The 24,992-nt window shown below is 43.1% G+C and overlaps 1 protein-coding gene across 4 annotated transcripts in view; it reads right to left on the bottom strand.

Annotated features, from left to right (window-relative positions):
• NBEAL1 (neurobeachin like 1) overlaps positions 1 to 24,992 on the bottom strand; it is a 126,567-nt gene that overhangs the window by 85,611 nt on the left and 15,964 nt on the right. For all 4 annotated transcript variants that reach the window (XM_044431782.1, XM_044431777.1, XM_044431779.1 and 1 more), the window contains exons 3-7: positions 12,647 to 12,738; positions 6,353 to 6,514; positions 4,780 to 4,861; positions 2,839 to 2,966; positions 1,088 to 1,170 (exon numbers count right to left, since the gene is read on the bottom strand). In XM_044431782.1, coding sequence (XP_044287717.1) covers positions 1,088 to 1,170; positions 2,839 to 2,966; positions 4,780 to 4,861; positions 6,353 to 6,514; positions 12,647 to 12,738 — 547 coding nt within the window. The remainder of the gene's footprint in view (positions 1 to 1,087; positions 1,171 to 2,838; positions 2,967 to 4,779; positions 4,862 to 6,352; positions 6,515 to 12,646; positions 12,739 to 24,992) is intronic.

Below are 24,992 nucleotides of genomic sequence, written 5' to 3'. Positions count from 1 at the left end.
CCTCACTCAAACCTTTCTTTATACAGCGCCAGACCCTTAAAAATGCTAGTGGGTGGCTTTCAAACAAATTTAACAAATTAATAATTTAATTTAATTTAATTTAATCCAGTGTCAGTCCACTGGAGGAAGGAGGCACCAACATTTGCCCCATTGCAGCAACTGCTGATGCTGGGACTGATTCCTTGGTGTTTAATATATTTCATCTGCACCTCCTACTTCTGTGAGGTGTTCAGGGCTGCAATCACAGGCTTTCTGGTTTTAACTCACGACAATCCTGCAGTCGTGCATGTCGAGTAACTGGCTCAAGGCCACCTAGTGACCCTTCCTGGCTCAGTACCCACACTGGCTTTGCTGTACCACCAGGACCAGCACACCCACGAAGCAGGGTGAGGCACCTGTTTGAGGGGGAGGAGCTGGAACGGGGGCAACTGGAGCTGCTACTCAGCCCATGCCACAGCCCAGAAAGTCCACTGCCACCTGCAAGAGGTGCTCTAGAGCCCCCCCCCCCCCGCTTTCCTACCATGCCTTTTGCCTCAGCATATGGGGCTGTGAGGAGGAGCAGTCAGCCTTCACTGCTGTGGAGCTCTCACGAAATCTTGGCACAAGGCCGATTCCTCAGCCAAGTTCTTGCAAGAGCCTGAAGCAATTCTTTCTGTCACATCCTGCACCAGCCCAGATAGCCTATTGCCTTCCCTTTGCTGCCATGCAGAGACTGTCTAGGCTGGGTGGGTGATACGGGAGGAAAGGGGATAGGCTTGCCCCATAGTGGTGCAAAGAGGGAGGGAAGGCTGCTCAGTGGCAGAAGGAAGAGTTCCATACATATTTGAGTTTCAAGTGGCCAGAGAATTCATGCCAGGCCTGTATACTGCCTTATACAGTTGGCAAAAAATCAACTCTAACAAGAATGAATTTGGGCCGATAAAGACAGGTGCTTAAGTTTGAGAGAGTAGTAAGTAGCTTTCAGCACTTCTTTCATGTTTATTACCCTGACATGGGAACTGTGATGCAAGAAAGCTTGTTCTTTAAAGGTTTTTTATTCTGAAAGAAGCACTGGTAATATAGGACACTATAAGATAGGGATACTCACGATAAAAGAAAGGGACAAACTCCACCGTGAGTGAAGCTGGTTTGTATTTCTGTCTGCTTTTTTCTACAGTGCCCAGAATTCGCCTACAACAGAAATATACTGATAAGTTTCAGGTATAGATACTGCAGAACACTTTTTTTAAAAATGTCATAACATTTTCATTCAAATTCAATAATATATTGATTTCATATTGCATATACAATTTCAAACAGTACTTCAAAGGCTACCCAGTTACTAATTATGGTACCTCTATTTCTTAAGCCCCCACTTTTAAATATGAAATGAAAAAAACTATCAACTTTAAGGAAATATGGGTTCAGCAATACAAACTGTATACATTTAGATCAGATCGTCCAGTATTTAAGTCACCCATAAATTATTCCTTCTGCCCCACATTTATAGAGATTTCTCTTACATTAAGGAATTAGAATATACACAGTATGGCTGTGTTGAGAAGACTGTATCTTGGCCTTCTGCCCACACTCGCAGGCCCTTAGAAAACCAAACCAGGTAGTCGCTAATTAACCAGAGCTTGCTCTACCATTAGGCAAAAGTGAAGCAGTCATGCATGGTGGCAGGTGCTAAGAGCCAGCAGGAAAGTGCTGGAGGAGAAAGTTGTGCTCCCTAGGGCATACTCTGCATCCCAGAAGCTAACCTGGTCTCTTCAGGCAATGTGAAGGATGCCACCTCCTAGTTACACTGTTGGAGAAAGATTCAATTGCCAGTCCAATCAGGAGGGGCGGCCATCTTGCTCTGCCTCTCAGGCATCAACATGTTTTGAGCCAGTCCTGTCATTAACCACAATTGCCCTATTTAGTCCTTACCAGGAAATGATGATCAGCAGCCACAGACAAGAATGCTAAACCAATTCCAACCATTTAGTTAAGCTGGAGACTCATTGCTTTGATTGACCGCAGGACAAAGGGAGAAGTAGAGGGGCTGCAGGTATGGGCAAGAGGCTCTTGTACATTAGCCTATCTGAAGTGGGCCAGATTGTTCTTGTGTTACAACATACCAGCACAAAATGGGAAAGTTGTCTTCAATGCATTGTACATACTTAGCTGCCATTGCAATTCCCACACTGTCTTTGTAGTCCTAAGTCAAGCTTGTCCTCTACAGTTACAACAGGCAGAGCTAGAGGCTCCCATTAATTTCACATCTGAAGCAAAACTGGAGTGTTTCGTCCTGTCACAAACACAGGCAAAACTAGCATTGGCTTGTTTGTTTTTGAATAGAACAGTGTTTTGATATGCCCAGATTTTTTCAAAAAATCAGTGGGCTGCATGTTGTGAACATTTGTACTATGTGACATATTTAGTCAAATGTCACTACCCAGTGCGAGGCACCAAGCTGAGAGCCAGGATACGGATTAGAGTTATGGCACATTGCATTCTGACTGAGGAAAGCAGTATCGTGCCCTCTCAGATGGGTGCATCCGCTAGGTCGGTATCCTTCTTGTTCACAGCAGACTCTCTAATTTAGTGACCACTTCCATGAAAGGAAGGGAGAGAGAGGCAATTTTTGGAAATTATTCCTTTCCCCTGCAACTGCCCACCACCTCCAGCACTGCCCTAGAGGCTCTTCCAAGGCCCTGAAGCAGATTTGGAGAAGGCCTAGGAGACTGCAAGGTAAGTGGGAATTAGCTTTTCAGGACCAAGCAAGATCTTTTGCATCAACAAAAACCAAACCATTTGCATTTTGAAAAGTTTAAAGTCACAACAATAAAACGTCAGTATGAGATATATGCATACCCTGCTATTCTTTGCCTCCAATTGCGATAGGGATCATAGAGGCTTTCACAAAAAGCCAGTGCATGTCTGACAAATTCTTCTATTGGTGTTTGATCTGCCACTTCTTTCTCCTTTGTTTTACTCTTTAACTAGAGAGAAAAATAGCCATGGTCATTTATACTTCCAACAACATGTTCTGGAATGAAATGGAATGTAAAGGAGAAATTTTGCAGAGAGAAAAATTCAGCACTGAAATACCACTTCAGCTAGAACTGGATATACAATTGAAGCCAAGTTTATAAATCAGGAGCAGCCACAAATGATGTTTGTTCTCCTGCTATTCCTTCTTCCTCCCCGCACATGGAAATTTCCCATCTCCCATCTACATTGGTTCATTACTGTATGTTACCATTGCCAAGATAAGAATAAAATGGAAGTTTTATACTCCTACTATGCACAATGGGTTGTGCTGCTCATCCCACCATAATAGGGAGCCATTCTGGCTCTCTGCAGCTCCCCCACCATTTACTTTTTTTTTGGTGCAAGGCAAGGAGATCACAAAAAACTATCTCCGTTTTGACAGCTTCTCCAAAGTGCCCAAGCAGCTCATTGGAGGGACTGTCAGTAGTTTGCCACGCTTTTTTAATTACCTGTTTTTCACCCCAAATGTGTGTGAAAAATTTCGTTATTTATTTAGCCAGAATTATGCAATCCCAGAGGTGCAAATATAAGAACTCTCACTTTGATAATGTCCTCAGGGGTACCTGTGGACAAAATGCATCATAACTACAATAGAAACCAACCCAAAGAGGCTCAAATAGTTTCTTCTGCACTTTCCCTAGGCAGTTATCAACAAGCAAGCACTCAATTCAAAGCAAGGACAAGCGTGATCTTTACTTGTGAAACTGGGGTGGGTAAACTTAGTTATAAAATTCAGACTCCCGTTTGAAATGGATATTTAGAGAGGGTTAAAGGACGGGTTTTGGACAAGCACATTTCTCTCATGGCAGTACATTCTCCTATTTAAAAAATCACCTTCAGCCCTGTCTAAATGTTCATTTTAAAAGGGAGCCCAAGTTTTGACATCTGTCAATACACCTGACTCCAAGAAAAAGGAAATGGGCTGCATGTTTCTAACTTACTGAGCACCTAGCATCTAAGAAAAGGGTGGAAAAGTTGGGGGTACTGGAAGCTATCAGGGAAACAGAAAAACCCTGAGAATCCCAGTGCCAAGGCAAAATAAATCACTCTACCTCCCTTTTCCAAGCAAAGGTTAAAAGGGTAGACAAAGCTGTGGTGAGCCAAAACAGGTGAGCTCAGGTAAGGGCAGTGAAGGGAGGGTCTGGGCCACTCTGCATGAGTGGCTTACTCACTTAGGCCCACAACCCACAGTAGGGCTGGCCGTCCAGGTATGCAAAACCTGTCAGGATTGATGGGCAGAGAGGGCTTAGCTTCAAACTGCTCCCACCAGTGAACCTCCCAGGGGTAGGGAGAGAGGTTTTAACATTTCCTCTCCTGTGATCCTGTTTAGGACTGAGGAGGAAAAGTAAATTCTTCCTTCACAGAAACCTTGATTATGATTAGTGTGGAGGCAAGGTTAAATGATCTCCCAGCCCCAGCAATCCCAAAAGGGATGCCTGTTCCCCTACTGCTAAAGGAATGCTCAAATGCAAATCTAACATTGAGAACAGCTACAGACATTTGGAGTGATTAAGAATGCTCAGAGCACTTTTCTTAAACATAGCTCTTCCATGAGCCTCTTTTACTCTTTCTACTACATTTGAACTCCAGCAGTGCAGTGCATATCATAACTCTAATTGCAATAACAGGGAGAGGGGGAAAGAAACAAATAAGCTGAGCTACAGGCAGCAGAACACAGAACAATATCAAGAGCTAATTGCAAATGCTGCACCAGTTGCCAACAATCAGAAAGTCAGTTAAGCAAATTCCACATTTACCTACCTGTTGAATATAGACTGTAGTCATTGTAATGACATGATTAATGTAAGAACAGGTCCCAATTTCTTCTACATTTGCTAAGTTTCTGAAAAAGACATGAAGTTAGGCAGAGTTAAGACACAGTAGCACTTCCTTGCCTTAACATTCACCAGAAAGATGGAGGGGAGGAAGCATGGGTCAAGATGACTAAAAACATCTGCTAAGATGCTTTGAAATAATGAAATGTGAATCCCATGTGATTCCCTGCATGTTTCCTTCCATCAAGCTATCTGAAGATACTGAAAAGTAGAGCAAGCTTTCCTTGAGAGTGCAATCCTATCCATGTTTAGATAGAAGAGTCCTACAACTCCCAGCATGGATGGGTGGGGCCTGTCTGGACTTTTAAAACGCTTTTTTCTGTCTATAGGATTATACTCTAAGAGGCTGTGCATCTTTTATCTGGAAAAACAGCCAAAGGTATAAGATGGTAAACCATTCTTATGTATGGTAGTTCTATCCCTGCCTTGAAAGAGGGTGATTAATAAGAGAGTAATGGTACAGGAAAAAAGGAAGGGTATTTTGACAAGCAAGCTAAGAAAGGGCCGTGAAAATAATTCAGAAAAGGGAAAAAAACATGCTGGGATACTCAAGGTCTGAGATGGAAGAGCTGCCCAATCTAGGCATGATGGCAGTCGAAAAGGAATTGAGGGAATGGGTGGGAGGCATTCCCACATACAGCAAGGGGCAGAAGGGGAGGGGCTCCCAACCAAAACATGCTTGGCCACAGAAGCATCCCGAGAACAGGTTCCATGCCGGTGCAGAGCCCATATGTGTGATGCACAGAGGCCACGAAGAAGAACCTTACCCTCAACACCTGGTAACCTCAAAATGATTCACAAAAGCAATGGATGCAGATGTAGATCAAGGGAGGCCAGCACCAGGGGTGTGGAGGTTCTGTGCACATGTTATTTTCCAGAAACCCACCACGCTAGGGTTGTTCTACTGCTACCATTGCCACCACAAATCCAGCCGACGCGAGATATGCAGGCCACGAGTTCCCTGCCTCGAGGGGGAAATTATGTGGCAGAACTTTGTGACCTGAACATTCCACATGAGATATTTGGAACTCAAACTGACTGCTTTTGAATCAGAAGTCCAGAGCTGTACCTTCTTACACATCAGATGGCACACCCACCCATCATGGTGGGCACAGTTAGCCAAGATGCTCCATAACAGGCCCTGCTTGACAAGCTGCTTTCTCCTCCTGCCCGGTGCCCTCCAGATGTTCTAGATTACCACTCCTGTAATCAGTGAGTATTTGTCACACTGGCAGAAGCTGATAAGGGCTGTTGGATACCAGGTTGGAGAAGCTAGCTACCTGCTTGTGAGGGGGATGGTGCAGGGGGAGAGATGAGGCAGTTATGGGGTGAAATTGTTAGCAAGTGAGCATGGAGGAAAGGTGGGCAGAGTCAAGCAAGAGATTGGGACTTTGTAAAGCAACAGAAAGCTAATGACAGGGGGAAAGTATTGGGGATCTTTCCCAAAAACTCCCTCTAGTTTGCTTCTGAAAAGTCAGCTTGCTTTAAAAAAAAAATACCGGCAAAGGATAATAAAGAATTTGACGAGGAGAAGGGACAAGGCTTGCTGTGGTTCTTCCAATCCTTCGGATAATTTCTGGACACAATGCAGCAGCTGAAGCCTCAAGACCTGAAGAATGTTATCAGGAAGCAGTGATATTTCAGGAGGAACATCATCCACCCTAAAAATAAACCAAGGAGTTGTTTACAGAGTAATAATGTAACAGCAATTAAGATCTCTGATGCACTCATGACTATACTGTACTCAATAAAACAAAAAATGCAAATGGTTGACTATAAAGGGCCAAAAATTATAATCATGCCACTAAATTACACAGTGATGGCTCATCTGCTTAAAAGCAATAATTAAAATGTAAAATAATATTAAGTCGGTTAAATGCACATTAATTCCCTGGGGAATCATCTACCACAATTGGCCTGTGGTGGTTATGAGATCATAGGCAGGTACAGATTGGCCCACTAAATACCAAAAATATGATTCACAAATAGTTTTATATTTTATTATATTTTATTATTTATATATGAAAGAAATAATAATCATAGTTATTACTGTGACGTGACATCGATGAGCATAATACAGACAAAATTAACCACTTCAAAATCCTATTGATTTCAACAATACAGATTTAAGCCTATTTACTCCTTCATGGAATTCAAATGGGGGGAAAATCCTTAATCTAAGGATTAAGGACCAATATTTTTACTATTACAGGGAATAAAAGAAAAGGTCGTCAGTATAGCATACTGCTTGGGTCGCTAGGTATAGTCTAAACTGGGCCAATTTTAGAACAAAAGTATGTGGAATACATATCATGCGATCAATTCTTCACCAAGTCAGCTAGGGCCTAGATTGCACTGAACAAATAAAACCTTGTGTTTGGACTATGCAACATCAAACTGCATAGCAAAAGCTCCTCCGTACCAAAAAAGAAACAACCCTGCTATAGCTTTTCTTCCAGACACCCAGTTGCCTTTGTGATGTGCCAAAACCCTGTGTTTGGTTTAGCATATCAGCAGGCACTGGGCCTCACTTTTAAAACAATCTTACTGGAGCAATGGAAAACTTGTGAGAACCCAAGCCACAAGGTATTAGAATTTAACCTATATTTGAAGGTTTTAGCCTTGATCCTCAAGGTATTTTGAGGCAAAAAGTCAGAATTAGAGGTAAAATACATGTTAACAATATATTTGTATGGCTGAGGGTCAGCTTGTTCTTACTCTAGTGTAAGCAAGCACTGCCCTAATCCAAATCCAAGAAGAGAGGATTAAATTGCCAAATTCTGCCCCAACACAGGAGGAAGTCCATGCAAGAAAGAAAAAATTCCATTGATTGGACAGATGTGTGCAGAACCTGTTTGTGTGGAAAATCCACATATTCCCAAGTTTTAGCTTCCCAGACTCTCGTCCACTTGCAAGTTCCTGGCAAGCATGTCCAGGGTTCACCAGGAATTGGGCCCCATGCAACAACAGCAAGCAGAGAAGAAGGTTGGCCACCAGTAACAGTGGAAATTTGCTGGTTGCTGGGGTTCCACAAGCATTTGTGGACTTCCCCTTGGCTCAGTTCGCTTTGCAGGAGCAGGCCAAGCATGAGAGGAAGCCCACAGATTGTGCAGGGACGGATTCCGAAAGGGTTCGGTCCAACCCTAACCCTACCATTGGCAGCAAAGGTGATTCCTCTTCCTTTTTATGCCCACAAGGGAGTGGGTGGAATTCCAGAAAGTAAATGTGGAGGAAGTTGAATCCTCCTCTCCTCATGTGCAGCAGCAATTAAATTAATCATGATTGTGCACACTTCCATTAGAATAAAGGGAAAGCTGTAACGACATGCTACGCAATTAGTGTCATGTGTAATTTGGTTCTCACGCTTGTGTCATGGGCCTTTTCCTCCTAGTGTGCAATGTGACTTCCTAACACAGGACACTCACAATTAAAGGGTAATAAATCCTAACTACAGCAGAAGCTGAAAGTCCATTTCTTAGGTTAAGAAACAGTTCAAGGTTAGCAACTTTATCTGTGTCAGGTATGAGCCCAACAATAGTTCTCCAAGTCAGAATCTTTACTGCTGAGAATACAAGACAAGGTGAAGGGTCATGAGAAATGAAGGGTCATGAGGTGAAGGGTCATGAGAAATGAGACAAGGTGAAGGGTCATGAGGCTGTGCAAAGGATGGGATAAAAATGTTTTAAACAAACAAACAAATCTCATCAAAATCAGTGGCTGAAATTTGTGCCCTTCAAATTGCCTATAAACAGCTCCACTTCCGTTTTAGACTGTTTAGAGGAAGCAATAGCCTTGTATTTTGTCTTGTTTTTTTAAAAAAAGAAACAAAAACAGAGCCTTTGCATTTTGCTGCATATTAATGAAACTGCAATTGATCATCTTGACTCTGACTAGTGACAACTATATTGAGGACAGAAAAAAGAGAAAATTAGTAGAGCCTCTGGCACAGCCATGCTCATTTATTATTTTTTCTCAATGAACACTTCCCTCAATGCTAACCCAAACAAAACTAACTAGTTCATGGAGAAGAAGGCTATCAGTGGCCACTAGCCTTGCTGGCTAGGTGCTACCACCCTTGTCAGAGGTAACATGTCTGCATACCCCAGTTACTGGGGAGTTTAGGCAGGCAGAGGTCTTGCACCCATCCTGCCTGAGGGATCCTGGGGGCAGCCGGTTTGCCACCATGTATGTATACAGAGTGAGGACTGGATGGACCTTTGGCTCTTCTTATGTCCTTAACTCTCAGCCTGTATGCTAACTAGAAGGGTAAAGGCATCAATAATATATAACATTTTCAAGAATAATTACAGGATGGTAACAGCTATCTACCACAAAACCCTGAAAATTCCTAATATTCTAACTTGGCATGTATTGTTACCTTTCTAGGATCACTTCCACATGGTTTTGGATTCTACAGCTGATTTAAGAATCAGTTTTGATCAAGTCTCCTTCCACTCAGCACCCCTACATTTCCTTTTTCATATGCTCAGTACTGTAATCAGAAGAGAGTCTGACATATTTGAATTCCTTTCACAATAGAAAAATTCTCCCCTGCATGAGGACAAACAGACTTTCACCAGCTGGCAAGGGTTCACCCTTTCAATTGTAAGTAGAACATGAGGCCCTGAAGCTTTGGGAAATACAAAGCAGGAGAGTGGATTAATCTTTCATGTACTACGGGCACAGCTGTCAAGAGATCTATTACACTGCCTAGTGCCTGGCTGTGTCTCCCGACAGGAGCAACAGAAGCACCACAAACTGACATGCTGACATGCTGATCTGAAATACCTTTCTTAAAAGTGGGTGCCAGTTGTTTCCACAGCATTTACCTCCCAGTTAAAGACTGGGCTGGACACAGCCAAGCCCAGGAACAACCTGGTGGAAACACTAGGAAAATTTGGAAGAAACACCACTGTGCTACCAGGACAAACCATATCCCTGGAGTAAAAAGGGGTTCCTTCTCCACATTTTTCTGGGTGCGTGGCTTCTTCTCCTCCCCCCCCCCCCCGCCCACCCCTTCATATGCAAAGCAGTCCTTCCAGCAAGCAAAACCTGATCATCTGGAGTTCTAACCCAATACATGCCCACAACGTACATATGATATACTGGAGCTCTATTTCTAGCCAGCTATTCAAGACACAGTAACAATCTTCCCTCACATTTAGCTGCCTAGATATTTTCTCTTGTGCATCTGTTACAACAGGAATCCAGTCATATATGCTGTTTTTTTAGGTCGTAACACTTTAATCCTGTCATTAATCTCAAAGCAAAACAGTGGGTTTTATACTGAGCGCTCAGAAACATTGCTGCTTGAGGATGGCAACATTAATGTTCAAACAGAGGTTCTGTCTGTGGATTTCCCCAGCCACACTTTTGCCATGTTGTTATTAAAAATACTATTAGTTAAGAGATGAGGAAATAATAATACCTTCTTCATTGGTACTCCATTTTAACAAGCAGTTTTTTTTTATTTTTATCTGTTGAATTTTATCTTTGTTCACTACTCTGGAATCTGTTTAGATCAAGAGTGGCACACAAATGTTGTAAATAAACCTTCCAGTTTCCACTGAATTCCTCCCCTGGCAATTATACTCAAAATTACCTCTTTGGTGGGCCTGTACAGCACTGTGACATAGGAGCCGCCCGAGCATCGGTTGCAGCCTGTCAGGCAGTTTGTTGACTCTCAGACAAGCAGAAATCTTGCAAAAAATATGTCTGTTACCACTTTGCTACCGGTGCTATTGTTAGTGTGAAGTTTGGTGATCCATGTCAGAAATAGACTAAGGTTACAGCCCCAAACACTGCTACCCTGGGGTGAGTTGGGTTAATTTTTGGCACTAGTCTTCTGCCCCTTGCTAGTCCACCAGCAAACCTCTTTGGATGGTGATGTATATTCCTTCATGTAGTTCAAAATGTGCTCAACCATCCCTTTTGCATTGGGGGGACCCTCCTGTTCATTCTGCTGAGTGGGACCCTGGTCTTCTGTCCCAAAGTCCCATCCAGACCACTGCATTTACTAGGGCACAAGCTCCACTCTGCTGACTTCCAAGTAAGCATACACTGGATTGTGCTGCTAAGAGCTGCAACCTTGGAGCTGTAGCAAGTACATTCGAGAAGCACATACAGGGGTCATTTCCTGGTTCACAGCAAACAAGAACGCTCACCCAACTCTATAATTTAACAATTCAAAGCACGTTTTTAAAGAATGCAAGGCAGGACAATCAAGAAATACCAGCATGGAATAAAGACAACGAATACGGACACAGAATTTGGACTGATTCACACTGCAAGTTCACTGGGAGTTACTCCTGGTTCCAATCGATTAATCAAGAGGGAACCTCTAGCGTTTTTGTTGAAGAAACTGAGGAAGTGATACAGCTGCCATTGGAAGTTGCATTTGCAAGATATGAAATGGAGCGCTTCAGGGAGCAGCCAGAGCTCAGTTCCCAAGGCTAAAAGGCCCAATCTGACCCTATTCAAATGTTAGACCCTACCCTGCCCCCCCCCCCCCCCGGCACTCCTTCTTAACAACAAAGTCAGAGCTGAACAATTTCCAGAAAGCTTCTGCCATAAGCAATGAGAATACTCAGAAACCTGTGGAGGAACATTTCAGCCTCCAGGCATGGTTGCTGCAGCACCCTGTGATTTATTTAAGCTATTATGGATTGCAGCATGTGTGTGTGGCCATTCGGAATATTCAGCTGCCAGCATGACTTGCGAGAGGTTGCCATGCCTGGGAAGCGGAGGCTGTTTGAGGGTTAGACAACCTTAGATAATGCAAGAACAGGCCATGAGTTATTGATAGTTGTTTAACCCTGAAACAAACCCTGCTGCTACAAGGTTGGGGCCACACAACAAGCCTTGACTGGGGCTTGAATTATCTTAAAGTGGCCATTTTTGAACAAAGGAATCTCAAAGGCAGATACCAACAAGATACTGTCACTTTTAAGCAGTCTAGAGATATTCATCAGCTCACCACTGTAAAGGTACCTGTGGTATCACCAAAAAGTACTGTGAATGGCAACTCTTATGGCAATAATGACTATGTGCACTTTTTAAAATTTTAGTTTTCTCTAACAACACAGTTTACAATCCTTGCCCCCATCCCAGAATGTGTATATAGATCAGCCAATCTGAAGTTTCCACTTCATGCATCTGAGAATATGACTACGTCCACAAATGCTTCTGCCAGGAGACCAGACAAATGCTACTCTTTAAGTGCCACAAGACTTTTTGTTGGTTTGGAAATAATGTTTGTTTTGACTCGCAGAAGGATGTGGTGGGACTGGCTCACCAAAGGCTCTAATTCTGCTTACTGGCCTGCATAAAATCTACACAGATGGAACAACAACTAAAGTTGTTATATTTTGGCAGATCACTTTGTCTCTCCTTGCCCCTCCTGGATTCTGCATAAGACCATTTTTTCTCCTTTTAAATTTAAAATAAAGAGTGTGTGCATAATTATACTAATGCAGAACGATGGCAAAGGAGTAAAATATTGACTAGTGGAGAATTAATGAAAGCTGGGGACAGCAAAAACATCATATACTTCAGCATTTAAGAGCAGACTGACAGTAATAAAGCTGTACAGATTTGTTAACTTCGTACTCCACCTTCGTTCTGACCCGATGGAGTGCAACTGACTGCAATGCAGGAAGTCCTGCATACATGAGATGCATGTATATAAAGAGATATGTATGGACTTGTGACTGCATATACACTTGCGTTAACACCTATTGTATCAGCCATCTTAGTATTATGCATTATCACAAATTAGATCTATTTCTACATACCTTGTGGGCAATTTTTCAAAATCCACATCCAGAAACTGTTCATAACTAGAAACAAAACTGTCTAACCAGAGCTTCAAGTAGTCTGGATCTTTCTGTGAAAAAAAAAAATAGATTTAATAAATTGATGTTGTTTCAAATACATTCAAATGTGCACCTGTGCCAGTGTAACTCCCCACCTCAAATATTTTCTGCTACAGCAGGCTCACATTAATTTTCATATAATGCCTCTCTACTTCCTGATATTGCTTCCAATCAGATCATTTCAGTAACATGACTAAAACATTCCCCAGAGACTTGATTTCTCTAAACATTTTTAAAAGAAAAAACTGCAGGATTCTGCATAAGAAAGCTCACCAGATGTTTTGGACTTCAGCTCTGAGAAGTCCCTGCCAGCAGGGTTATTTGTAAGTCCAAAACACCTGGAGAACTACTCTCTGACCTCCCCTGCCCTAGGGCAACCTTTCCAAACCTGGTGCTCTCCAGATACACTGAACTGCAACCCTCATAAATCCCAGTCAGCATCCTTCCCCCAACCCCCCAGCTTAGTATTACCCGTAACGGGACAGGCTGAAATAAAGTGACATCCCTAAGTCTGAGAGCCACAAGACCAACACTGGCAACTGCACGTTTGCACTTTGAGACCTATGAAGAACTGTGTCCCAAACTATTGTCACACTGCTTCTCAAATACATAAAGAGCCTTGTGCCACACCTCCCCAGCCTTTTTCCCAGGTACCAGTAGCTCCAAACCTTGCAATAGGAACTCTGGGGAAAGGAAGTTTTTAAGGAACCAGAGGAGCAGGGAGAGTTCTTTCTTTCATGTAAATGTAACAGAGTTCTTCCAAAAAGCGAAGCAAGAAAAAATGCCAATAGCTATCTTTTGCCAATAAATGCCAATAACTATCTAACTAGTGGAACTTTTAGCCAACTAAAATAATATCAAAAGAAATTTGCAAGCTGTCGTGATTCTAAGATCTCTTCTACAGGCAAGATGCAAAAGGAAAAAAACAGGAAAAAAGGGAAGGGTGGGGCAAAATGATGGAATGGTGGAGTGAAGTGAGACCGGTAGAGTGGGAGGAGGATTCTGCAGTCCTCAGGTCATGTGATGGCTGTAGAAAGGAGCTGCTGGCCTGGTCATGCTGGGAACGGAGGCAGGGAAGGGGAAATGTTTCCACCTCCATTTTGGAAGTAGAAAATCTAGTAATTCTCGAGTGCTTTCCATCCTGGCTGAAGCACCCAACCTCTTCTTCCTGGTGGATCACAGGATGGAGAACACCCCTGAGAACTACTAGACTTTCTATTATCAAAAATGGGGTGGTATACCAGGAGCCTGGGTGAAGTTATATCCTCTCTTTTAGCCACTGCAATGTCTCTGCTCTTCCCCACTGTTCAATAGTGCCGATGTCCTCAGACACCCATGAAGGTGAGGAGTCTTCCTGAAAAGAACAGATTTCAAAGGTCTACTCCAAAATAGAAACATTGCTTGAAAAACCAGAACAGGAGGGTGAGTCACTTCCAGAGTAAATAGGAGTCCTTCAGCAGGCTGTTGTGATGTTTAAAAAGTATTTCTGTCTACTGCAATTGACAAATCAGCCCATACACCAACGTGGCAAGGCAGAAACTTGGAAATGTGTCCAGTGATGCAAGCCAATTTCAGTAAAAGTCACAGTTGCTCTACCATGCTTCTTCCACAGTGCTTAAACTACTACCTCGGAAACCACCACAAGGGTTTGTAACTGCTTTTCCTGGATGTGATGTCAGTCATCTTTAAAAACAAAAAGAGACGGTATTCTACTCTATCTGTCCATTCTGTATCACCCAACTCCATCAGACAGCTCCAGTTGCCCTGATTCAAGGAGCAGATTAAACCATTCTAACATTTAGGTGATAAATTCAGCACAGTTCAGCATCAGTTTTCCTGCTGGAGGAAGGGCCTCTGGAGCCTTAGTAATAATCTAATTGCTTCCAAATGCACAGTCTGAATAAGGCAGCCAGTGTGAGCAGCGTATTCCACCCCACATTACTATGCATTGAAGCTGCATTAAACTGACTCACATTTATTTACATAGTATCATCATTCTGCACAATGCATTCTGCACAACCTTTTTGAGAAAAGCCCAGGGCGGGCAGGGCCAAAATACCAAAAAAAAAAAAAAAAAAAGATCAGAGATATTTTAACTTCAAGTCCTTACTGGCAGTAACTAAGTCACAGGAGGTTTGAACTGATGGGCCAGAGGTACAACACAAGAGAGGATGGATTAACTCCCCGAAGGGCTTACAATATAGATCCTACATTTTCTTTACTTAGCACAGCACTTTCCAACCTCACTGTCCTCAACTCTGGAATATCATAGTCGTGCAGAAGCAAGCTGTTATAAAATGTCTGCAAGGAAAAGCATTGGAAAACTTGAGCCTATCTTGCGTGTCTGGAGCCATAACATAATCTCAGAACAGTTAAAACATTTGCTCAGGTAAAATGGAATATTAAACCAGTCTGGAAAGAAAATCAAACAAGAATGTAGTGCAATAAAATTAGGACTCAAGAAAAGCCATATGATTACAAATATTTATTCATACATGTATATACACGTATATACATATTAAAAACATAGTTTCTGACTAAGTTAATACTCCACTGGCAGGCAGATTTGCTCCCACACGCCTTGCTCATCTTCCTTTATAAAAGAAAGCACCCTAATTTAAGGTACATCTTGACCTCATAGGACAGGTGGGTTTAAACCAATTAAAATGATTTTTGATTGCATTTTAAAACTTAAAGCCACTTATAGATGAATTATTGTGGTTTGGAAAGCCCAGGAAGAACTGCCCTGCCAGTGGGAATCTTACTCAACAGCTTCTCTGATTGAAGGTGTCATTTTAATTCAATATATTAGCCAATGTTTTGAAGAGGGTTGCATTCCCTCAGAATGGATGCAGAGTTGTGGGGGAGTCCTGGATTCACATAGTCATTAAAAGCCCAAGGGACCTCTGCAGTGAGGAATGCCTATTTTCAGCTTCGGCTGGTAAATCAGCTACTTCCTTTCTGGATAAGGACAGCCTAGCAACTGTAGCCCATGCCAAGACAACCTCCTGTTTAGACCACTGCAATGTGCTTTGTACCTGCAGCTACCCTTGCGCTTGGTCCAGAAGCTGTTGCTGGTGCAGAATGCGGCAGCCAGGCTGCCTGGCCAGGCACATACCACTATTGAAGCAACGGCACTGGCTACGCATCAGCTACAGAGCTAAGTCCAAGGTCGCACTGTTGGTATGTAAAGTCCTGAATAACCTGGGGCCAGGTTACCTGGCCAGTGGCTTCCCCCAGTAAAGACCTGCATGAACGCTGCTAAGATTGGAGGAGGTTGTACCATGACCTGCAGATTGCTATCTGGTGGCAATGCAAAAGCATGTCTCCTCCATGGTGGAACCCACCTTACCGAATTCTTCATCCTGCTATTTGGGAAGCACCGACTGTGCCTGTTTTAGGCATGTGTTTGAAGACCTAATTCTTTACTCAAATCTTTTCTGAATAAGCATGCTGATCCGTTAGTCTAATAACTTTGCTCTCCTCTTTGTTTTTAAACAGTTAACTAGTGGACCTTTTATATTTATTATGATGTATATTAGTCTCTGATTCTGCAAACCCCCAGAGAGATCTTTTGATAAGGTAAGTGGTATATGGTTTTACTAAATAAATATTTAATAGGCACTGGCATTATTAACATCTATCATATTTGCATGCCTCACTATGTGAACTCTGGGGCCAAATGTAAAAACAGCAGAGAACCCCCTGGACTGGGTGTGATCAGCAAAAGCAGACTAGCTCAGCCCGCCGTGTACACACAAGGTGAGACTCAAACAGCCCCTGCAATGGCCATCTTTGCATGATCATGGCTTATTTCCTCCACCACATGTCATGGTCATATGCTGGCGAGATCTGCCTAACTACCCTCAGGAGTGTGGCTTGCCATGCCAGCAAACCCAGCATGGAAGGCTTATTGTTTTGGTTAACAAACCGCCCAAAACCCCTGAGCTGTCTTAGGGTTCTGGGGTAGCCTCTAACCACAGCAGCAACCAACCCTTGCTGGGTTCGCATGACACAGGGTAGCTTTGCAAATCTCCTGGCACACATGGCAGGGCAAATAAGCCAGCAGAGATGAATTTCCCCTCCACATCCATGTGCACAGGCCTGCCTTTGGCTGCTCAAGACCGTGACCAGAATTCTTAGAGCTGTCCCTGTGTCACACCAGGAATACCTTGCACAAGTTGTTACTGCTTTCCTCACCGAATGTTCCTGTTTTTCCGAGGAATGATATCACTTCACTGCCTATCTTTTAGCTTGTAAATCCAAACATCCTCTAATAAAAAGATTACATTCTTCCTTCCAAGCTGAGTCCTAAGGTGGTGAGTAACTGGAAGGTACTTTATAAAGGAGTAATGTCAAGCAACACACCATATGGTAACCTACCTCTTCCTCTGTGAACCAGACAACCATTTGCCAGGTCTAGAAGATTTTTACATACATTTGGAACCTGTTAGAACAGCCCAAATTCAATGCTCTCTATACCCTTTTTAAAAGACCCAGCCCAGTTGTATTTCTCAACTACAATTAGCTTTGAACAAAAGGCAACCCACAAACACATGCACACACTGAAATACAAGCAGTGCTATTTACAAAACCACAAGTCATGACAAAATTATATGATTAGATAGTATGTTTTAAAAATCTTGTAGAGGAGCTTTCTGGTGGGGAAAGGGGCAAAGCACATGGGAGGGTTGTAGCTGGACTACAGCTTCCATTAGACCTAACCACTGTCCATGAAAGCTGGGACTGATGGAGCTAGAGTACAACAACATACACCCCTTGTACACAAGGAGCAAAAATTATTTCTATCCTCCAAGCATAAATAGAGAACTTTACTTCTCAGTTGGTGAGGACAGTGCACCCAGAATTAGCAGAAGAAAGGCGCAGAAGTGACGCTGGCTCAGTTCACAGCAAACCTGTGACTTTTGGAACGAAGGATGACAACAATCATTCCCATGGACTGCTGGCTGCATCCCAGACATCCCAGGAAGCGAGCAAGAGAACTGGAATGCAGAAAAGCAGGAGGGACTGTGCAAAGGTAGGATCCCAGTAGCCAAACCATGGTTTGGTCATTACCTTTGAATCAGCCCAAATTTTCTCCACTGGTTCAACCTCACTTTCAATAGACACATTTCTAGGATATCCTGATCAACCTTGCTGCACCACAATCACACACAAGTGACCGTGACTATGTAACTATTTAACTGGGAGCAAAAAGATAATTCTTATTCTTTCACTATTTCTTTTTCAAAGAGTGTTGGTCTACTCCCAGTGAAACAGTAATCCCCTAAACCAGCCTTCCCCAAGCTGAGAACCTTGAGCTGCAACTCCCAGCATTCCTCACCATTAGCCATGCTGACTGGGGCTGATGGGAACTGAAGTCCATTGTCCATACACACACACACATACACACACATTTGTTCTGTTTCTGTATTTGCAGCTAAAGTTAATGCAATGCAACTAGGTCATAAGCCGATTACTGGGGCAGGCCATAGTGTACACAATTTGAAAACTGCAAGCTTTCTCCAGTCTTGAACTAAGTGCTACACTTATTAACAGTTTCCACCCTGTTTATACGCAATTACTAAACATGTGAGTGAGAGAGAAAGAAAGCAAGAAAGAGAGATTAAAGTATTACTCATGACTAACTTTACCACATGACTTATAGCATGTGAAGATTTGATTACTGCATAACTCACAGTGGATGCACCAACATTTGATGCTTTTTAATTAAATGCCATCAATACTTACAAGTCAGATACATCGCCATCTGCCTGTCTCAGGATCTACCTACTGAGAACTCTGTTTTAAGAAGAGATCTTGGCAGTGGAGGTAGGCAAGGCAAGCTCTAGGAACGATCCTAGGAGCATCCCCATCTGCAGCTCAGTGGCACACCTGCAGAAGCTCCCTGGTTTGATCTCCAGCATCTCCAGGTAGAAATGCTCCAATTTGAATAACTGGCAAGACCTCGCCAGACAGTGGCAACAGTACTAGGCTGGGTGAACCAATGGGGTGACTCGGTACCAGGCAGTTTCCTAACTTCTCCTCTGCCCCCACTTCTTCAGCTCTGTGCCTCCATTCCTCACCCCACTCAGCACCTGAAAAAGGCCTAGAATACTGAACACAGTGTTTAGATAGATTGCAGTTGGAAGAGTTGCTCTGTCAAGTATTGCAGTCCCAAGTCATGTAAGGCTTTCTAGCAAGCCAACACTCTGGACCGGGCAGTCTATGCAAGCACGTCAAATCTGGTCTTTTATGTTCAGACATACAGCTGCTGCATTTTGCACAAGCTCCAGCTTCCGAACAGTCTTGAAGGGCAGCCTCCCATAGAGTACATTGCAGTAATCTAATCAGCAAGTACAAGAATACAGAATACTGAATCCAGAATATCCTGGTCTAGAGTGGGACATAGCTGGGCCACCAGCCAAAACTGAAAGAAGCCTCTATGAAGTTCAAGTGACAAAGATGGGTCAAGGAGAGCTGGTTGAGAACCTCCCATCTAGGACAGCATCTCAGTCTTGTCTGGACTCAGCATCAGATTGTTAGCCCTCATTCAGTCCATTGCCACATCCAGGCACCTGTTTAGCACGTCCACAGCCTCACCTGCTGACAATGAAAAGGAGAGAAACAGCTGTGCACTACCAGTATATTGATGGCAACATGCTCTAAAACTCTGGATGATCCCACTCAACAGTTTCATGTCCATGTTAAATAGCATGAGGGACAGAAAAGATTCCCGAGGAACCTCATGATGGAGAATCCACAAGATTGACCAATATTCCCCAAGCACCATCTTCCAGAGACGACCTTCCAAGTAGGAACAGAGCTACTGCAATGCAGTACATCCCACTTCCATCTCAGAGAGTCCCCTTTGGAGGATATCATGATTAATGGCATCAACACCCATGAAAAAATCAACAGGGTCACCCTCCACTCCTGTCTCCCTCCTGGCACAGGTCTTCATATAGGGCAACCAATGCTGTTGCTGTGCCCAAACCCACCCTGAGCCATGGCTACTTCAGCCAGTCCCAGAGCCTTGAGTGAAATGGATCCAGGCAATCAGTCACACTCAAGAGTGCTTGAAGATGGCTGGTAACCACCTGCTCAAGAACCTTGACCCCAAAAGGAGCTACGATCATGCATTGTGTAAAGAAGTGTTTTCTTTGCTGCTCTGATATATGCTGCCCATCTGTTTCCAGACAGCAAGGAAAATCACTCTGGCAAGACACTCACAGTTACCCTCACAAAGCCTCAGTCAATTCAACTGCTGCCCCTCCCCTGTCAGGAAACTCAAACACTCTATGCTGCTGTTAGGAAACGTTGAGGAACTTTCACCTCATTTGTGAAATAGGCACATTCAGACAGAGAAGGGGCCTACAGCTCCCAGCGTGCCCTAGCCAGCATAAATAGAATTGCACCTTATCGTGTCCCTTTTGCAACTGACATTTTAGTGTGCAGCAATGAAAGCATCTATCCAGAAATGTAACTAAAACAAGAAGTGACAAGAAATGCCAGATTTAATCTGATCTGAAAGCCAAATGTCTCAAATGAAGCAACCCATGATCAGGATTCAAAGATGTTTGGCTAATTTTTCATACTGCTCCTGCTTCAAAACAATGAAAGACATAGTTTTGCAGGAAGGCTTCCCTGTGCTCACCTGTTCTTGGTTTCTGGCAAGAGGCTTATTTTATTTGAATGCTGTTCAGTGACATCCAAGACATTTTGCTTCCTTTGTGTGGGCAACCTGAAACCTCCCCTGTATGGGAAGGTTTCCTGTATGGGAATTGGAGGCCAAAGTGGCCTGTAGGATTACTTGATTCAAAGACCAACTGCTGCTCTTCTCTTGCTAAGGCCAACACTTTCAAGAAGTCTTGCCGCACTCTTACGATGCCAATTCCCATCTTTCTGTGCCCCACCAGCCCCACAGTGGTGCCTGAAGCGGGTGTCTTCTCCTTGCAGCATTGGGAAGACCAAAAGGACAGTTTGGATAACATCACCCCAGGCAGGTCCCAGGTTATTTTGACTGGACTTCAACCTTATATCGTTCAGAGTCTTGAACAGCTCCAAACAGTCTTCCTGAGATTCAACTGAACTGGATGCTACAGCAGGAAGAGCAAAGTTCAGCAAAGCTGATAGCTCCATCAGGAATTAGTGGCTGTTGTAAACAAAGGCTGGATCAGCCCCTGGCTCTTTTCACTGCTACATTCAATGCTCTGCGGGGGAGAAAATTCTTCATGTTGCATTTCATGGGCAGTGGTGAGATTCCATTATGGTGCAACCAATCATTCCATTCATCAAAAGAATCTATTCCAGCCAAGTTTTAAAACAGGACATACAGATTTCTATTCACTGTCTTTCCAAACCTGAGAGTTCAGTCAGTTGTTTAAAACTGCATATGGGGTCAGCATGTCACTTTTTACCTCTACTGACTATATACAATTTCAAAATGTGATTCTAATACAGTGGGGCAAGTTACAGATAGAAGTCTGCACATAGTGAAATAAACTATTAAAATATAACAAGCAGACAATCAAATTATAGATGGCACGGGGTTATTTACTAGGACAAACTCACACTACAGGTTCAGCCTATAAAAAGCAATATTTAAAGCAAAAATCCCATCCATACTATATAATCTGTATTATGTGATTTTGAAATGTTTTCCAAGATGTGAACATTTCTGTATGAGGAAATGCTCTAAAAATTTAAAGTTTCTACAGATCACTTTTTTTATGTCTGGAAAATCCTTAAGGCTAGATCCAGACTCAAGGTGCAATCCTAATCCTGTGCATGTTTAATCAGAAACAAGTCCAACATTTCCCAACATAGCTGGCTGAAGAATGCCAGGAGCCATGGGACTTTTTTCTACCAAACCATGCATGGGACTGTGCCCCACAGAAATCAAAGGAAAAGGTTAGTTATTACTTAAATCCCACAAATTTCAATTAAGTACAACTCCTAGATCTAACCCATTCATTATAAAAATATACCCTGTAGTTATCCTCAATATAGACTTTCTGTTCCAAAATACAGATTGCTTGTGTAATGTTATACAGACGTTGACGAGCTCTACAATCCCAGGAATGATTTGATTCTAAGAAAGCTTGTTCTCTCTCCTCTCCAGAACTATGTTTAGTTTTAAGATTGCTTCCGGAGCTACAAAAATCACAGTCTAAGTAAGATATAACCTGTCAGTGACTCTTGGAGAAATGCATAGTGGGAAACAGTATGCTGTACACACTGCCAAAAAGCAAGAGAAAGTAGCACTCCTTACAATTCCCACACTCTCCTGGAGAAACAGCAAAATTTCTAGTGTTACAAAAGAACCATTACTCATAGGCTAATGAAATATAATGAAAATGTATACGCAATTTTACAAATGCCAATTCAGTGCTATTAGGTATTAATTTCCTATAATGTCTAATAGCACGTAAGATTTAGTTTTAAGCATTTAAACAAGACAATCTATCTTAAATGTAGTTTAATCCAAAATTATAACTTCTTGGGCATTCTTTTCTCCCTTTTGCTCTACAAGATATTTTTACTTTAATCTTTCAAAATCCACCTTTGTAATTCCATCTTTAATAGGCCACCATTTCCATGAATTAGCATAGATAATTACAGTGGTGATCCATGCCTCCCTAAAAACTATAGAACAAAAAAGAACACTACATTATTACATTTACACAGAATTTTTGAAGTGACTAGTAAACCCAAGAATAGGATACTTCTCAGACATAGCCTCAGTTGGGTGTCCATTACTCTTGGAGTGCTTCAAACCTAGCTTTGCCTGCTTATTCCATCCAGTTAATGTCACTCAATTTCTTCCGCTTTCTATTCTACAGGGGTGGGGAACCTTGGGCTCCGAGACACTATCAAGCACCTGCTGGGGTCCCTGGAAGGTGATACTCCTTCCATTAGCCTCACCCCATTCCCGCCACCTGCCACTTGTTTGATGGCTTCTCAGCAGCTGCATAGTTCCCTCCCCCACCCCACCCCACCCCAGGCCATTCTAAAAGGCTGAAATGCCTCTATAAGCTTAATTACTGGTGCTGTGAACTCTAAGTTACAATATGTGGATTTTCTGGCCTACCCTTCATGCAGAATGCAGCACATGAAAGCTCTTCCAACATGGAATAACATTATGTGTTATATGTTACTCTCATACAACTCCAGTCCTCTATCAGCTACACTGGCTCCCAATTGAAGTCCGGACCCAATTCAAGGGGCTGGTATTAACCTATGAAGCCCTAAACAGCTTGGGATCGGGATACCTGAAGGAACGTCTCCTTCCCTATATGCCCTCACGCCCCTTAAGATCAGTGGGGGAGGCTTTGCTCCGGGAACCCTCTTTGAAGGAGGTATGGAGGGCGTCTACCCGGAGGAGGGGTAGACACGTTCTCTGCCGTGACGCCCAGACTATGGAGAGGTCCACCTGGTGCCAACGTTACACTCCTTCTGGCACCAGGTAAAGACCTTTTTATTTAACCATCATTTTAATAATCAAGGGGTTTAGATGTTTTAAGATTTTTTTTCTTCCCCACAGTCGCATTTTCTATTCTTTTCTTCCCTTTTCTCTTAGTTTATGATGTGCTGTTTTATATTGTTTTAATAATTGTGGTTTTATTATTGTATTATTATAATTTTACATTGTGTAAGCCATCCTGAGTGCTTGTCAGAAGGATGGGATATAAATGCTTGTAATAAATAATAAATAAATGGAATTTGGTCTTCAAGCTGAAAGAGGTTCTGCACCTTTGCTGTGCAGCATCACTTCCCAATGTGCTGTGGTCCAGATATTCAGGACAGCAACTTCCAAGATACCTGACCATTGTTCATGCCAGGTGGGACAGTACTTGGATTCTAAGTGTCTGCAGGGTACAAAGTTAAGAAAAGCTGTTGTACAACATTCCTGGGATTGTCCTTGCAGCAGTAGATGGCAAAGTGCAGCAGTAGCTTACATGAGCAAGGAGAGATGTCTCACCTGTTGTGGGAATGGTAAATAATGGATTTCCTATAGGGCAGGGTTCCACAACACAAGCACTTACAATGGTTCTTGCATATCTCTTCACTTCCTGCCCCTCTCAAAAAGTCTTTTTTAAAAAAAGGTTCTCTTTCTTATTCTGACCCTTCTGCTAATCACCTGTTCTGTGGGCAGAAAGAGAAATAAGGCAAAAGGGAAGAGAAAAAGCAAACCCAAGATAAAGGGGTGATTGAGGGGAACAGCACAGCTATGGGAACTAGGTAAGAGAAAGGGGTGGGAGGAGAGAAATGGAAAGGCTAACAATGGGCTTAAGCTACAGGAAGCCAGATTCCTGTTGGGATACCAGGAAAAACTTCCCCACTGTTAGAAGTAATAGACTGTAGTGACAGTAGACTGTTAGAATAATATGGCACTGGAACCAGTCACCTACGGAGGTTGTGGGCCTTCCCACACTGGAAGCATTAAAGAAGCAGGTGGACATCCTCTGTCAGAGATGCTTTAATGGAGTTCTGCACTGAGCAGGAGTTGGCCTCAGTGGCCTAGCAGGCCCCTCCCACCTCTACTATTTTATGATTCTGTGGCTAGATGCTGAGAGTGGAGAGGCAGAGCAAAAGGTAGAAATGTCTGTGTGGGCAGAAGAAGTCCAGGCAGGTGAAGAAGTAACTCTTCCTTCTCCCTCCCTCCCTCCTTCTCTCTCTTATGCACCCTCCTCCTGACTTGCGAGCCCCCACAGGGACTAGGCAGGCATCTCCCAAACCGCAGCATTCCAAAGAGTCTGAACTGGAAGAAGTGGCAGGGTCAGAGCTTTCAGGCTAGCCAGCTCTCAAGATAAGCCAAGTGGCTGGTGAGAATCAGACCACCTCTGGTGTGGAGGGAAACACTGTAGAACAGCAGAGCAGGTGGGGAGAACTGTAGCTTAATCAGTCCCATCTTTTGATCCCAGATCAAGATTGCTAGACTACTGAGTAACACCCAGCATTTCTGCTATCTGGCCCACAAGCGACAAAGACCTCCCTGAGGGTGAAGCTAACTCCAGGCTAATTCAATTTCTAGCACAAGCAGTACTCTATCCCTAGTTAGCTGGCAGGGATAGAGTACATAACTTAATGGATGTTTCTTTCTAACTATCTTTACACTGCTTTATTTGCATCACAAAACCAACACTGTCAGGACCACTTTAACAAAATAAGGCTGTGGTTAGCCACTGAGAAAGGAAAAGGAGAGAAGTGGGAGGAAAGGGCCAGCCACAACAGCCCCTATGTCAGCCATTAAGGGACCAGC

Source organism: Varanus komodoensis, unplaced genomic scaffold (genome assembly GCF_004798865.1).
Source record: "Varanus komodoensis strain SLA01 unplaced genomic scaffold, ASM479886v1 scaffold23, whole genome shotgun sequence".
Taxonomy (NCBI): domain Eukaryota; kingdom Metazoa; phylum Chordata; class Lepidosauria; order Squamata; family Varanidae; genus Varanus; species Varanus komodoensis.
This window is presented reverse-complemented; position numbering and strand designations above follow the sequence as displayed.